At 39.1% G+C, this 13,072-nt stretch overlaps 1 protein-coding gene and 1 long non-coding RNA gene across 2 annotated transcripts; both read left to right on the top strand.

The window, feature by feature from the left end:
* Window positions 1-5,185: 5,185 nt before the first annotated feature.
* Window positions 5,186-5,545, top strand: LOC144007574 (uncharacterized). The gene is made up of 2 exons (XR_013280226.1): window positions 5,186-5,271; window positions 5,487-5,545. It is a non-coding gene; the product is annotated as an uncharacterized LOC144007574 (long non-coding RNA).
* Window positions 5,546-8,525: 2,980 nt separating this feature from the next.
* LOC144007458 (uncharacterized) lies at window positions 8,526-12,838 on the top strand. Its single transcript, XM_077507125.1, has 2 exons — window positions 8,526-12,564; window positions 12,780-12,838. Exon 1 carries the CDS (start codon window positions 8,552-8,554, stop codon window positions 12,188-12,190), a length of 3,639 nt encoding a protein of 1,212 aa, XP_077363251.1. The 5' UTR covers window positions 8,526-8,551; the 3' UTR covers window positions 12,191-12,564; window positions 12,780-12,838.
* The last annotated feature ends 234 nt before the right edge of the window (window positions 12,839-13,072 follow it).

Genomic DNA, 13,072 nt, shown 5'->3' with positions numbered 1-13,072 from the left:
TGTCTTTGGAATGTGGGAGGAGACCGGAGTATTTGATCTAAATCCTGACAATGAATCAGTGGAGCAACAGGTGATAACCAAACTTCGGGAATTTGAAATAATGGTGGAATCGCAGCATATCCAAGAGTGTTGCACACTTCCATCTGGAGGGAGAAAACCACCAATGGTTTTCATGAAACTTACTGACAGAAAAAGCAAGATCGCACTCCTCAAGCAAGGCCCAAAACTGAAAGGCGAATGTCTTTCTAAATGAAAACCTGACCAAAAAGAATGCTGAAATTGCAAGAAAGGCACGTCAACTGAAGAAAGATGGCAAAATTATTGCAACTTGGACCGCCAACTGCAAAGTCCTTATCAAGACACAAGGGAGCTCACCAGAGGAGATTAAAACCAGGGTTATCAAGAGAATACAGGAGCTGGAAGTCTATGATAATTAATCATGTCCCAAAAAGTTGACCCCATATCACCAAACTACACAGACTTAGATGATCAATATGTGGAATATGCCTTGAACGATCCAAATGGAATATTTGACCCTGACACAAACTTCTACAACAACAAAGCGGACAAGTGCCACTACTATACTGATGAACAATTCAACAAATCAATTAATCTCATTGGTAAGCTCTCAATAATTCATTTCAACAGCAGGAGCCTATATACAAACTTTGGACATATTAAAGAATACCTGCAGAAGTTCAACAATAAAATAAATATTATTGCAATCTCAGGGGTGGCCTTGTTTGTGGATTGTAACATCAAGTTTGATATTTTGCATAATATGTCGGTACAGGTTGACAATCTCATGGAATGTATTACGATTGAAATTAATGTGATAAAAGGTAAAAATATAATTGTAAGCTGTATCTATCGCACACCGGACTCTAAGGTGGAAATGTTTACCGAATGTGTACAAAAACTTTTGTCAACAATCCACAACAAACAAATATTCTTCCGTGGTGACATAAATATAGATCTGTTAAACCCCAACAAAAACATACATATTGAAGACTTCACTGATACAATGTACTCACTAGCTCTGCATCCATTAATTACATGTCCTACAAGAATTACGACCCATAGTGCTACTCTAATAGATAATATCTATACAAATATTTTGTTAAATGAAATCAATTGTGGTATACTGATTAATGATATAACGGATCATCTGCCAATATTTGCTAATTATACATGGTATCAAAATGGTACTAGACAAGTACAAGCTATATATAAAAGATTTAGGACAGAGGAGAATATTATTGCATTAAGAAATGAACTGTTGACTCAAAACTGGAGTTGTGTTTATGATGCAATAAATGTGAATATGGCTTATCTGGCTTACTTCAACAATTGTATGATAAACACTGTCCAGTAAAGAAGCTTTATTTGAAACAACATTTACAATCTAAACCATGTGTCGGGAACTAGGAAGCGTGGTGGTGGACCCAAAAGCAGGAGGCGAACGAGTCAGGGAGGCAGAGGTGCGGAAAAAAGAAGTAAATTTAATCCAACAAAAACCAACGTAGCAAACAGGGCTGGGTGACAACGAATACAAAAATACCGGAGGGAAAACTTATACAGGAACAGACGAAAACACTGGCAACATGAACGTGGGACAACAAGAATAATGAACCGACAAACTCTGACACAAAAACCGATAACTAAATACACACACTAATTACACACGACGAGACACAGCTGGGCAAGACACAAGTGGAAGGGGTTGCTGATTGGATGGAACATGAGGATGGGCAGGAAAACACAGGTGGACATGGAGAGGCTTAACGATACTAGGAAAAACAGGAAATCAAAACATGACAAACTAAAAACCCAACAAAAGAAAAGCAAAACCCACCCAAAACAGAACCAAAACATGACACCATGGATGAGTAAGTCATTAATAAATGCTTGCAGAAAAAAGAATAACTTAAACAAGATATGTATTAACCAAAGAACTAAACAGGCAGAGGACAGATATAAAAGATATAGAAATAAGCTATTTTAAGGGACTGTAGAAAACATCATTATAATAAATTATTAGATGAAAACAGAAACTTTACTTGTTTGAAGTTTGAAGTTTATTGAACATATGCATATATACATATATAATTATATAAACACATAAACAAATAAAGAAAGTTAAAAGTAAAAAATAAAAGAAACATCCAATAAATATCGATGTATATGTTCAAGGGAGTAGGAAGAAGTTGAAAACTTATCCAGTCCTACCCCTTATTCTCCGTATCCTATCACTTATTTACAATAAATTACATTTTAATAAAAGAAAATATATAATCCTACTCCTATACAAAATAAAAAAATACGCAATAGTAACACACATATATACAAATTTCATTACACTCATATTGATACATCAAAGAAAAATAAGTAAATAAATCATTTCTACAATCTTCTTAACTCATATCTGATTTAAATAATAATATTGAACTTTACTTTTAAACATTTTTTTAAATTCAACAAGTGAATTACATCTTTTCAGGTCAGTTCCCAAGTTATTCCACAAATTAACTCCTTTAACGGAGACACACCTTTGCTTAATATTTGTTCTTGTTTTGGGTTTTTTGTACACACTTGTACCCCTTATCTCATAAGGACAGTGTCTAATTTCAAACAACTTTTGAGTACTATGGCAGAGTAGATTATTGTATACTTTGTACATTATTTGTGCTATTTTAAACTCAACCAAGTCATAAAATTTCATTGTATTTAATGTAATAAATAGTGGATGTGTTGATTCTGTATATTTTGATCTATTAATAATCCTTATGGCTCTTTTTTGCAATTTAAAAACAGCGTCGGTATTTGTTTTATATGTATTTCCCCAAATTTCCACACAATAGGTCAAATATGGTAATAATAATGTATTATATAATGTATATAGTGAATTCATGTTCAGGACCTCCTTGGTTTTATAGAGTATCCCTATGATTTTTGACATTTTCCTTTTAACATTTTCTATGTGTGGTTTCCAACATAATTTATCATCAATAACTACTCCAAGGAATTTATTTTCATACACCCTTTCTATTTCAATCAAGTTCACCATAATTTTGACTTGATGAGTGATTGGTCTAGTGCCAAAAACTATGAACTTGGTTTTATTTAAATTTAATGATAATTTGTTCATGTCAAACCAATTTTTGATTGTATTTAATTCATACTCCACAGTAGTCAGAAGCTGCTTCAAGTTGTCTCCAGAACAGTAGAGAGTTGTATCATCCGCAAACAAGACACTCTTGAATATTTTCGAGACACAACGGAGATCATTCATATACAATAAAAATAATTTAGGGCCCAGCACAGACCCCTGAGGAACTCCATGAGTAATCTTCAATTGTTTTCAATTTGTATTATTAAACTGCACATACTGATATCTATCATCCAAATAACTTTTATCCATTTATATGCTAAGCCTCTTATACCATATTTCACAAATGTATTCATTAATATAGAATGGTCTATCGTGTCAAATGCTTTCTTTAGATCCATAAATATCCCAACAGTACATTTTTTATTGTCTATGTTGGCAGCTATTGCTTCTACAAGTTCCATGACTGCCATTGAGGTGGTCCGTTTTTCTCTAAACCCGTACTGATTTTCACTCAAAAGCTTATGTTTCTCAATAAAATTATCCAGTCTGTATAAAAATAATTTTTCTAGAATTTTTGAGAACTGTGGCAACAATGATATTGGTCTATAGTTCCTAAATATATGTCTATCACCACTTTTGTAAATAGGAATGGCTTTTGCTATTTTCATTTTTGATGGAAATATACTAGTTTGGAAAGACAAATTACAAATATATGTAAGAGGTTTTACAATATATTCTATAATACTTTTTACTAGTGTCATATCAATATTAAAAAAGTTGGTGGACTTTTTATTTTTTCATGTTTTTACAACATTTAATACTTCTATATCATTAACACCATTAAGGAACATAGTGGATGAATTATTTACGCCGTACTTATCTATTTCATGTTTATTTCTTGTCTCTGGGATTTCATTTACCAAATTACTACCCACATCAACTAAATATTCATTGAAGTTATTGGCTATGTCTGAAATTTTATCAATTACAATATATTTATCTTTTATAAAGTATTCCTGATAGTTTGTTTTTTTTAGATCTATTTTTAATTACATCATTTAGTATTTTCCATATTTCTTGAGTATTGCTTTTATTCTGCTCTAATAATGCATGGTAATGATCTTTCTTACTTATACGTATAATATTTAATAATTTATTTTTATAGGTCTTATACTTTGTTTCAGCTTCCATTGTTCTTGTTTTAAGAAATCTTTTATATAAAATATTTTTCTTTTTACATGCATTTTCTCTCCCCTTTGTCATCCATGCCTGATTTGGACCTTTATACTTCCTTTTAATTTGAACTATTGGACAGTTTTTATTGGATAAAAAGTTAATTGTTGACTGAAATTCACTATATGCAGTGTTAGGATCGTTTTTTAAATAGACCTCAGACCAGTTGTGCTTTTCTACGTCCAGCTTAAAGGCAGCCAGGGACCTAGGTGTTGTTAATCTTTTTTCAATTGTGTAAGTTGACGGCTTCATTTTTTTATCAAAATAATCATGGAGAACTGCAAAAACCGGGAGATGATCACTTATATCATCAATAAGGAGTCCACTTTCTATTTTAAGATCTATTTTATTTGTAAATATATTATCTATTAGTTTAGCTGAATCAATTGTTATTCTACTTGGTTTCGTAATGACACGGAATAAACTGTTACTATACATCATATTTATAAAATCAGTTGTTTTCTGGTGTCCATTTGGATTCAACAGGTCAATGTTAAAATTACAACACATTATTCGCATTTTTTTATCATTTGTATAACGAAGAATTTCTACTAGTTTATCGTTAAATGTTCGATTCCCTGAAGGGGAGGTGGATGCATGTGCAATTAAATTTTTTCATACTCAGTTTTCATTGCAAATACAAAGAAAATTGCCCTGTTTACACCTTTCGCGTGTAAGGCGACTGTGATAACTGTAACGAACTCATAAGACTTTTATTTGACAAGCTTTGGATATTTTCTATGTGACGTGCTTTTATTTTGGTGCACTTCCGGTAGTGTAGGAAGTGTTATCCACTAGAGGTCTCTTTACACGTAACAGAAGACGCAAGAAAGAAAGAAAAAAAGAGGACCGTGATTCAACATGTTGATGACTGAATCGCCAATTTACATCGTTTTGTCTAAGCACCTAGCTGGAATGGGGACAAGGTATTTTGTTTTGCTTATTGTAATTTTTCATGATGTGAAAAGGAGCTGTTTTTGTTATTTTCTATTGAACTGAAGCTAACGACAGCTTCTCCTATGTGGTTGATTTATGCTAGTAGTCTTTTGTTTTTGCTAACTTTTCATTTGTACAACTAAAAGTGTGTTGAAGTTATATCTAAGGACTGTTATTTATGTTTATTTGTTTGTTTACTGTATAGCTCTTACGGTGTGTCAAAGAACAGAACAAGGAAGGAATAAACAACTTTAAGGAACACCAGTACGCTTCACCATTTTCTGGCTGGGTTTGCTACAGTAAGAGCTTTATCCACACTGAGCTGATGACTTGTTGCTTCCACGGCTGGCTATGATGGAGGATCTACATCTCTACGCCTGGCGCTGCTGCTGAATCGTCACCACGTGCTCCCAACCCAGAGTCATCAAGCAGCGCGTAACTCAGCATATCAACGGATGACCCACTTCGCCAACTTGGGCAACATTCTCATCAACTCCACGCAACGGTTACGTACAGTCACACTCACAGACATTGATGCCAAACTACGGGTAAGATGAACAACACGTGAACAGCCTCTTCAACTGGAATATTGAACATTTACACATCTTCAAATCTACATCAAAGTAGAGAGACTTTTGATATTTTTGTATATAACGGATGGTTTTGAAGACTCTTTATTTAAGGTCATTGTTCTCATTTGACTCAATGTAATTTGGCATTTCAAATTGAAAATGGTATTTACCTTCACATTCCTGCCTGTCGAGTTACCAATTTGTGTGTGTGACCAATTTGTTACTTAGATTTTCATATTCTGTGGTTTGTGCTTGAACATTAACAGTTATTTGAAAGCTGTGCTTTATATAGGCTCACGTTTAGAATAAGTTAATGCTCTTTATTGTAAGGTTAGTCAGTTCTGCATCTTTCTTTTGATTTAATAATTCAGAAATTATATCAGTAATGTCAAAGTTAGGTAACGTTAAGGAAACAGAGCAGATGGATGCCTCCCAACCTAAAGTTCCAGTTCTCCAGGGTGAACCCCATGCTGCTGCAGGTGCACCAGAGGGAACACACTTAAAGGAACCAAAGGAAATGAGAAAAGAAGGACAGTCTGATAAACCAGGTGAACTTGATGGCTCATCTGCTGGTCCTCGGCGATCTGAACGTGCACGGATCCCTACGGAGAAAATGCTTGTACTACAAATGGAAGAAGCTAAGAAAAAGGAGAAAAGGCTGCTCTCCATGTATGAGAAATGGAAGCTAAAGATACGCAGAGCAAGAGATGAACTGAAGTCATATATGAAAGATGATGAGCTCTGGACTCTAATTGAAGAACTTAAGAAAGCCAAAGATGATATAATGTATATATACTTTGAAATTCGAGATCTCTCCACACCATCCACTGAGTTGAGAAGACGAGTTGATACGTGCGAATCAGTTACTACAGAAATCATCACCATTTCTTACAGTAGAGCAACATACGATGAAGAGGATTTCAATGAGGACCAAGAGAAGCACCGCCTCCATGAACTACTACATCGTGACTATGCAAGGTCTGTTTATGGATCTGCTGCTTCCTTGACCAATTACAGTCAGTCTGACCACCACTCTGTGGCTTCATTCATGGCAGCTAAACGCACAGAGGCAGCCGCTGAACTAGCAGCAAAAGAGATACAATTTGAGATGATGATTGCAGAAGAAAAACAAAAGAAAGTGATAAGAGAGCTAGAAGAGGAACAACGGAAAGCTCTAGAGGCACAACGGCGTGAGTTGGATCGTCTGCAAGCAGAGAAGGAGGTACTAGTAGCCAGGGTCAAGTTGAACGTTTACAATAAGGAAATGGAATGTGACGATCTTGACTGCACTAGCACTGAGAAGGACAAAGAAGTCAGAAGGCCGCCTGAATCTGCAGTTCCGCCACTACCTGTTGTTACAACCTCTCATACAGACATTTCCTCTCTTGCTCAGGTCTTTCAAGACAGCTTAGCTTTGAATAAGCTCCCTGTTCCCGAGCCATTCGTCTTCAACGGTGATCCTATTCAATTCACAGAATGGAAAGCGTCATTCTTTTCTCTCATTGACCAAAAAGCTATCACTCCTGCGGAAAAACTGTACTACCTAAAGAAATATGTTGGTGGACCAGCACTTCAGGTACTAAATGGAACCTTCTTCCGAAATGATGATAGCGCTTATCAGGATGCTTGGAATAAGTTAAACCATCGTTTTGGCCAGCCATTCAGCATTCAGAGAGCATTTAGAGTGAAGTTAGCTAATTGGCCTAGGATACTACCTAAGGATGCTGAAGGGCTGCGAGACTTCTCAGATTTTCTGAATTCCTGTCAAGATGCCATGCCTCATGTTAAGGGTCTCGACATATTAAACGATTGTGAGGAAAACCAGAAGCTCGTCTATAAGCTACCAGACTGGGCTGCTTCACGTTGGAACCGCCAAGTCACACAAAGCCTAAATGAAAGGCAAGAATTCCCAAGTTTCAAGGACTTTGCAATGTTTGTGTCAACTGAAGCTGAGATTGCCTGCAATCCAATTACGTCCCTGTACGCACTTCATTCATCAGACAACACTGAGAAAAAAGGTTCTAGAGACACAAAGAGAAACAAGGCTAGTGTTCTTACAACTCATACAGTTATGGATGTTATCTCCCCAAGTTCAAACCAGAGAGACCTTAAGCCTCCATGCATGCTTTGCCAGGATACTATGCACCAGCTCCACGCATGTCCCAAGTTCACAGAGATGTCACTGTTAGAGCGACGGAATTACATAAAGGAAAAGAGACTCTGCTACGGATGCTTAAAATCTGGCCATGCAGCAAAGGAGTGTCGTCATCGTCACTTCTGCGACAACTGCAAGGGCAAACATCCTACGGTACTTCATGATTATAACTATGACAAGGAAAGGTCGTCTTCTGAGATGGAGTCAAATCATGATGCTGCTGCAACCTCCCTCAGTATCACAAGCGATGGCGCATCGTGTACATCAATGGTGGTACCAGTGTGGGTGTCTTCTAAAACTGATCCAAATGTGGAGAAACTTGTGTACGCCTTGCTGGACACCCAAAGTGATACTACTTTTATTAACCAAAACGTGAGTGACAGTCTCAGTGCTCAAAAGCATCCAGTGAAGTTGAAATTGACAACCATGAGTGGAACAAACACAATCGTTCCGAGTGAGACCGTTATTGGCCTTTGTGTAAGAGGATACAGCTCTGCCACTCAGGTTGATCTTCCAGTCACCTACACAAAGGACTGTATACCGATGAATCGTGCTCACATTCCAACTTGTGAGACCGCTAAGCAATGGAGTCATCTCAGAGAAATAGCAGATGAGCTTCAACCAATGAAGGACTGTGAGGTAGCGCTTCTAATTGGCTACAACTGCTCTAGAGCCATGGCACCAAGGCAAGTCATTTTAGGAGGCGATGAAGAACCCTATGCTGTAAGGACAGACTTAGGATGGAGTATTGTAGGGCGATCATCTCAAAACCATGATTCACAGAGCACGAGTCGTCTGTGTCACAGGATAACAGTGAAGGAGCTACCTCCAGTAACGCCAGCTGATGTTATTCGAACTCTGGAATTTGACTTCAAGGATGGCAGCGAAGATAGCAAGACAGTGTCACAGGATGATATTATCTTCCTCAAAAAGCTGGAGAAGGGAATACGGAAAAACATACACGGCCACTATGAACTACCCCTGCCTTTTAAAAATAGGCCCAGTTTACCAGACAACAAAAACTCTGTTAAAATACGCCTCAACCACCTCAGAAGAAAACTGCAGCGGGATGAAAGGTATAAGGAACAGTACGTGGAATTCATGGAGGATGTTATTGAAAGGGGAGATGCAGAGGAGATTAAGGATGATGGGATTGAAGGTGAGAAATGGTACATTCCCCATCACGGCGTTCGCCATGCAAAGAAGCCTGATAAGCTTCGTGTCGTGTTTGATTGCTCTGCCAGATACCAAGGAACCAGTTTGAATGACCACCTCCTTTCAGGGCCTGATATGCTGAATAATTTGAGTGGGGTTCTCATTCGATTTCGTCAGCATCCTGTTGCATTGACATGTGACATCGAGAAAATGTTTCACCAATTTCATGTGGATGAGGCTGATCGTAACTTCCTGCGCTTTCTTTGGTGGAAGAAGGGAGATTTGAACTCACCTCCCTCTGAGTTTCGTATGAAGGTTCATTTGTTTGGTGCAGCCTCTTCCCCTGGTTGTGCAAACTTTGGGTTAAAACATCTTGCTAAGGAGAACAGTGACCACTATCCTAGGGGTTCACAATTCATCATGAGAGATTTCTACGTTGATGACGGACTTGCAAGTATTGAAAGCACAGAAGAGGCCATTCAGCTCGCCAGAGAAGCTCGCAAACTCTGTTCAATGAGCGGCCTCAGACTCCACAAGTTTGTGTCAAACGACAGAGATGTCCTAGAAAGCATACCTCCTTCCGAACGGGCGGTCAATGTCACTAATATGGATCTCTCATTTGATAGCCTACCACTGGAGAGGGTGCTTGGGATCCAGTGGGATGTGGAGTCTGACTGTTTTCAGTTTTGTATCAGCTTGAAGGATCAGCCCGCAACTCGACGAGGCATTCTTTCAACAGTCGCTTCCCTGTTTGACCCCCTTGGGTTTGTGGCGCCAGTTCTACTCCAAGCAAAGATCATTCTTCAGGAGATGTGCAGGCGAGGCACAGGCTGGGATGATCCTCTTCTTAAGGAGCTTCAACCAAAATGGATACAATGGAGAAGTGAGCTAGCGCAATTGCATAATGTCACCATTCCCCGCGCTTACTCACCTGTGGGATTTGGAAAGGTCTTCAAAACGGAGTTGCATCATTTCTCAGATGCTAGCTTGAAAGGATATGGTCAGTGTTCTTACTTGAGGCTTCAAAATGAACATGGAGATGTTCACTGCACATTAGTTGTAGGAAAATCACGTGTCTCACCTTTAAAGGTCACAACTGTTCCAAGGTTAGAACTGGCGGCTGCCGTTGTTTCTGTGAAAATGAGCCACATGCTCAAGGAGGAGCTGGGATACGCTGTTACTGAGGAATTTTTCTGGACTGACTCCAAGGTCGTCTTGGGCTACATCAAAAATGAAGCTCGGCGATTCCACACCTTTGTGGCTAACAGAGTTCAGAAGATTCACCTCAGTTCATCCCCTGAACAATGGAGGCACATTCCAACCAGTGAAAATCCAGCTGACCATGCTTCCAGGGGGTTGAGTCCGAATGAGCTTCTGTCATCCATCTGGTTCACTGGACCCAAATTCTTGTGGAACAAGGAAATTAAATTGCCAATGGATGAAATCCCCGAATTAACGGTAGGAGATCCAGAGGTCAGAAATGTCCTCACATTTAGCACAAGAACTACGGAACAAGTAAGCCTGATTGATCGTTTGTCCAAGTTTTCCTCTTGGTCACTGGCTACTCGAGCAGTCGCACGCATCATAAGGCGCGTTCGCAACAACACAGCGAATACCCTTACCACAGTAACAGAACGTGAAGAGGCAGAATGTTGCATAGTTAAGAACCTGCAGAAAAGCGTGTATCCAGCAGAGTTGAAATTATTGAGTGGAGGAAATTCCCTACCCTCTCACAATTCATTATACTCGCTTGATGCATTTCTTGACAAGGATGGTGTCCTCAGGGTGGGAGGACGGCTATGTAAGTCCTCTCTTCCCAATTGCATCAAGCATCCGGCGATCATCCCGAGAAATCATCACATTACGAAGATGATTATCGGTCATTACCACAAAATGACAAAACATCAAGGCAAAGGTCTCACTCTTAATGAAATAAGGTCAAACGGATACTGGATTCCAGGAATCAATAGGGCAGTAACTTCATATATTCGTCAGTGTGTCACCTGTAGACGGCACCGGAGACCAATTGAGGAGCAAAGGATGGCTGATCTGCCTCCTGAACGTGTAGAACCATCACCCCCCTTCACTTACTGTGGAATGGACTGCTTCGGACCATTCCTTACGAAACAGGGACGGAAGGAAATCAAGAGGTATGGTCTTCTCTTTACTTGCCTCAGCTCCCGCGCAGTTCATCTTGAGATGCTCGACGACATGTCTACTGATGCTCTCATCAACGGTCTCCGATGCTTTGTTGCCATACGAGGTGCTGTTAGACAGATCAAGTCCGATCAAGGAAGCAACTTTGTAGGAGCTAAAAATGAACTCAAGGAGGCTTTAAGGGAAGTTAATGCAGATCGTCTGGCTGTGTTTCTTTCGGAGAAACAATGTGATTTTTCCATGAATGCACCTCATTCAAGTCATGTTGGTGGAGTTTGGGAAAGACAAATCAGATCAGTGAGAAGTGTTCTAAGGTCCACACTTGCCCTTTCATCTGGCAGGTTAAACGATGCCTCGCTGCGGGCTTTCTTCTATGAGGCTATGGCAATCATCAACAGCCGACCATTGACTGTTGACAATCTCAGCGACCCTCAAAGTCTTGAACCGCTAACCCCTAATCATCTTTTGACTATGAAAATTGACAAAGCCTTACCCCCACCTGGTGCATTTGTGAGAGAGGACATTTATGGCAAGAAGAGGTGGCGACAGGTTCAGTACCTGGCCGAACAGTTTTGGAGTCGATGGAGACAAGAATACCTGGCCAACATAGCTCTCAGACAGCGCTGGCATACACCAAGGAGGAATCTGCAAATAGGAGACATTGTAATGATGAAAGGAGAGGACTCACACAGGAATGAGTGGAGATTGGGCAGGGTATCAGAAACTACTGCCAACGAAGATGGACTAGTGAGGAGAGTTAAGGTCTGTGTTGGTGACAAGGAGCTTGGAAAGAAAGGGGAGCGTCTCCACAAGCTGTCTGAAGTGGAGCGCCCAGTTCAGAAGCTAGTTCTGCTGTTAGAAAGTGATTAGACTCACTCATTCACTGCAATTGTTATTTGCCTTTGGCTTGGTTCTCAGCAAGTTGATTTAGTTAGAAATCATTCGTACTTAATGTACATGGTACACCATCCATTCCCCCTTAACATTATTTACTCATGATTTGGTGGGAGTGTAACGAACTCATAAGACTTTTATTTGACAAGCTTTGGATATTTTCTATGTGACGTGCTTTTATTTTGGTGCACTTCCGGTAGTGTAGGAAGTGTTATCCACTAGAGGTCTCTTTACACGTAACAGAAGACGCAAGAAAGAAAGAAAAAAAGAGGACCGTGATTCAACATGTTGATGACTGAATCGCCAATTTACATCGTTTTGTCTAAGCACCTAGCTGGAATGGGGACAAGGTATTTTGTTTTGCTTATTGTAATTTTTCATGATGTGAAAAGGAGCTGTTTTTGTTATTTTCTATTGAACTGAAGCTAACGACAGCTTCTCCTATGTGGTTGATTTATGCTAGTAGTCTTTTGTTTTTGCTAACTTTTCATTTGTACAACTAAAAGTGTGTTGAAGTTATATCTAAGGACTGTTATTTATGTTTATTTGTTTGTTTACTGTATAGCTCTTACGGTGTGTCAAAGAACAGAACAAGGAAGGAATAAACAACTTTAAGGAACACCAGTACGCTTCACCATTTTCTGGCTGGGTTTGCTACAATAACCACTACACCATGGAAACAGATGCTGTCATTTACCCTGTTGGCAGGCTTGGCAAACAGCATAGCTGTCTGGCATTCACATTTTTAGTGACAGTTTTCCCTCTACGCCTGTCCAGGTAGCAAACACAGTGTCCCTTCCTCGTTAGTATAGTGGATAATATTTCCGCCTGTCACGTGGAAGACTGGAGTTTGATTCC

The sequence above is a fragment of the Festucalex cinctus genome, chromosome 19 (genome assembly GCF_051991245.1).
Source record: "Festucalex cinctus isolate MCC-2025b chromosome 19, RoL_Fcin_1.0, whole genome shotgun sequence".
NCBI classification, from domain to species: Eukaryota; Metazoa; Chordata; class Actinopteri; order Syngnathiformes; family Syngnathidae; genus Festucalex; species Festucalex cinctus.
The sequence above is the reverse complement of the archived record's forward strand: the minus strand, read 5'-3'. Positions and strand labels throughout refer to the sequence as shown.

What these genes read in the sequence shown, in the direction of transcription:
- LOC144007458 (XM_077507125.1), top strand. Translation starts at nt 8,552, where the DNA reads ATGAATCGTGCTCACATTCCAACTTGTGAGACCGCTAAGCAATGGAGT.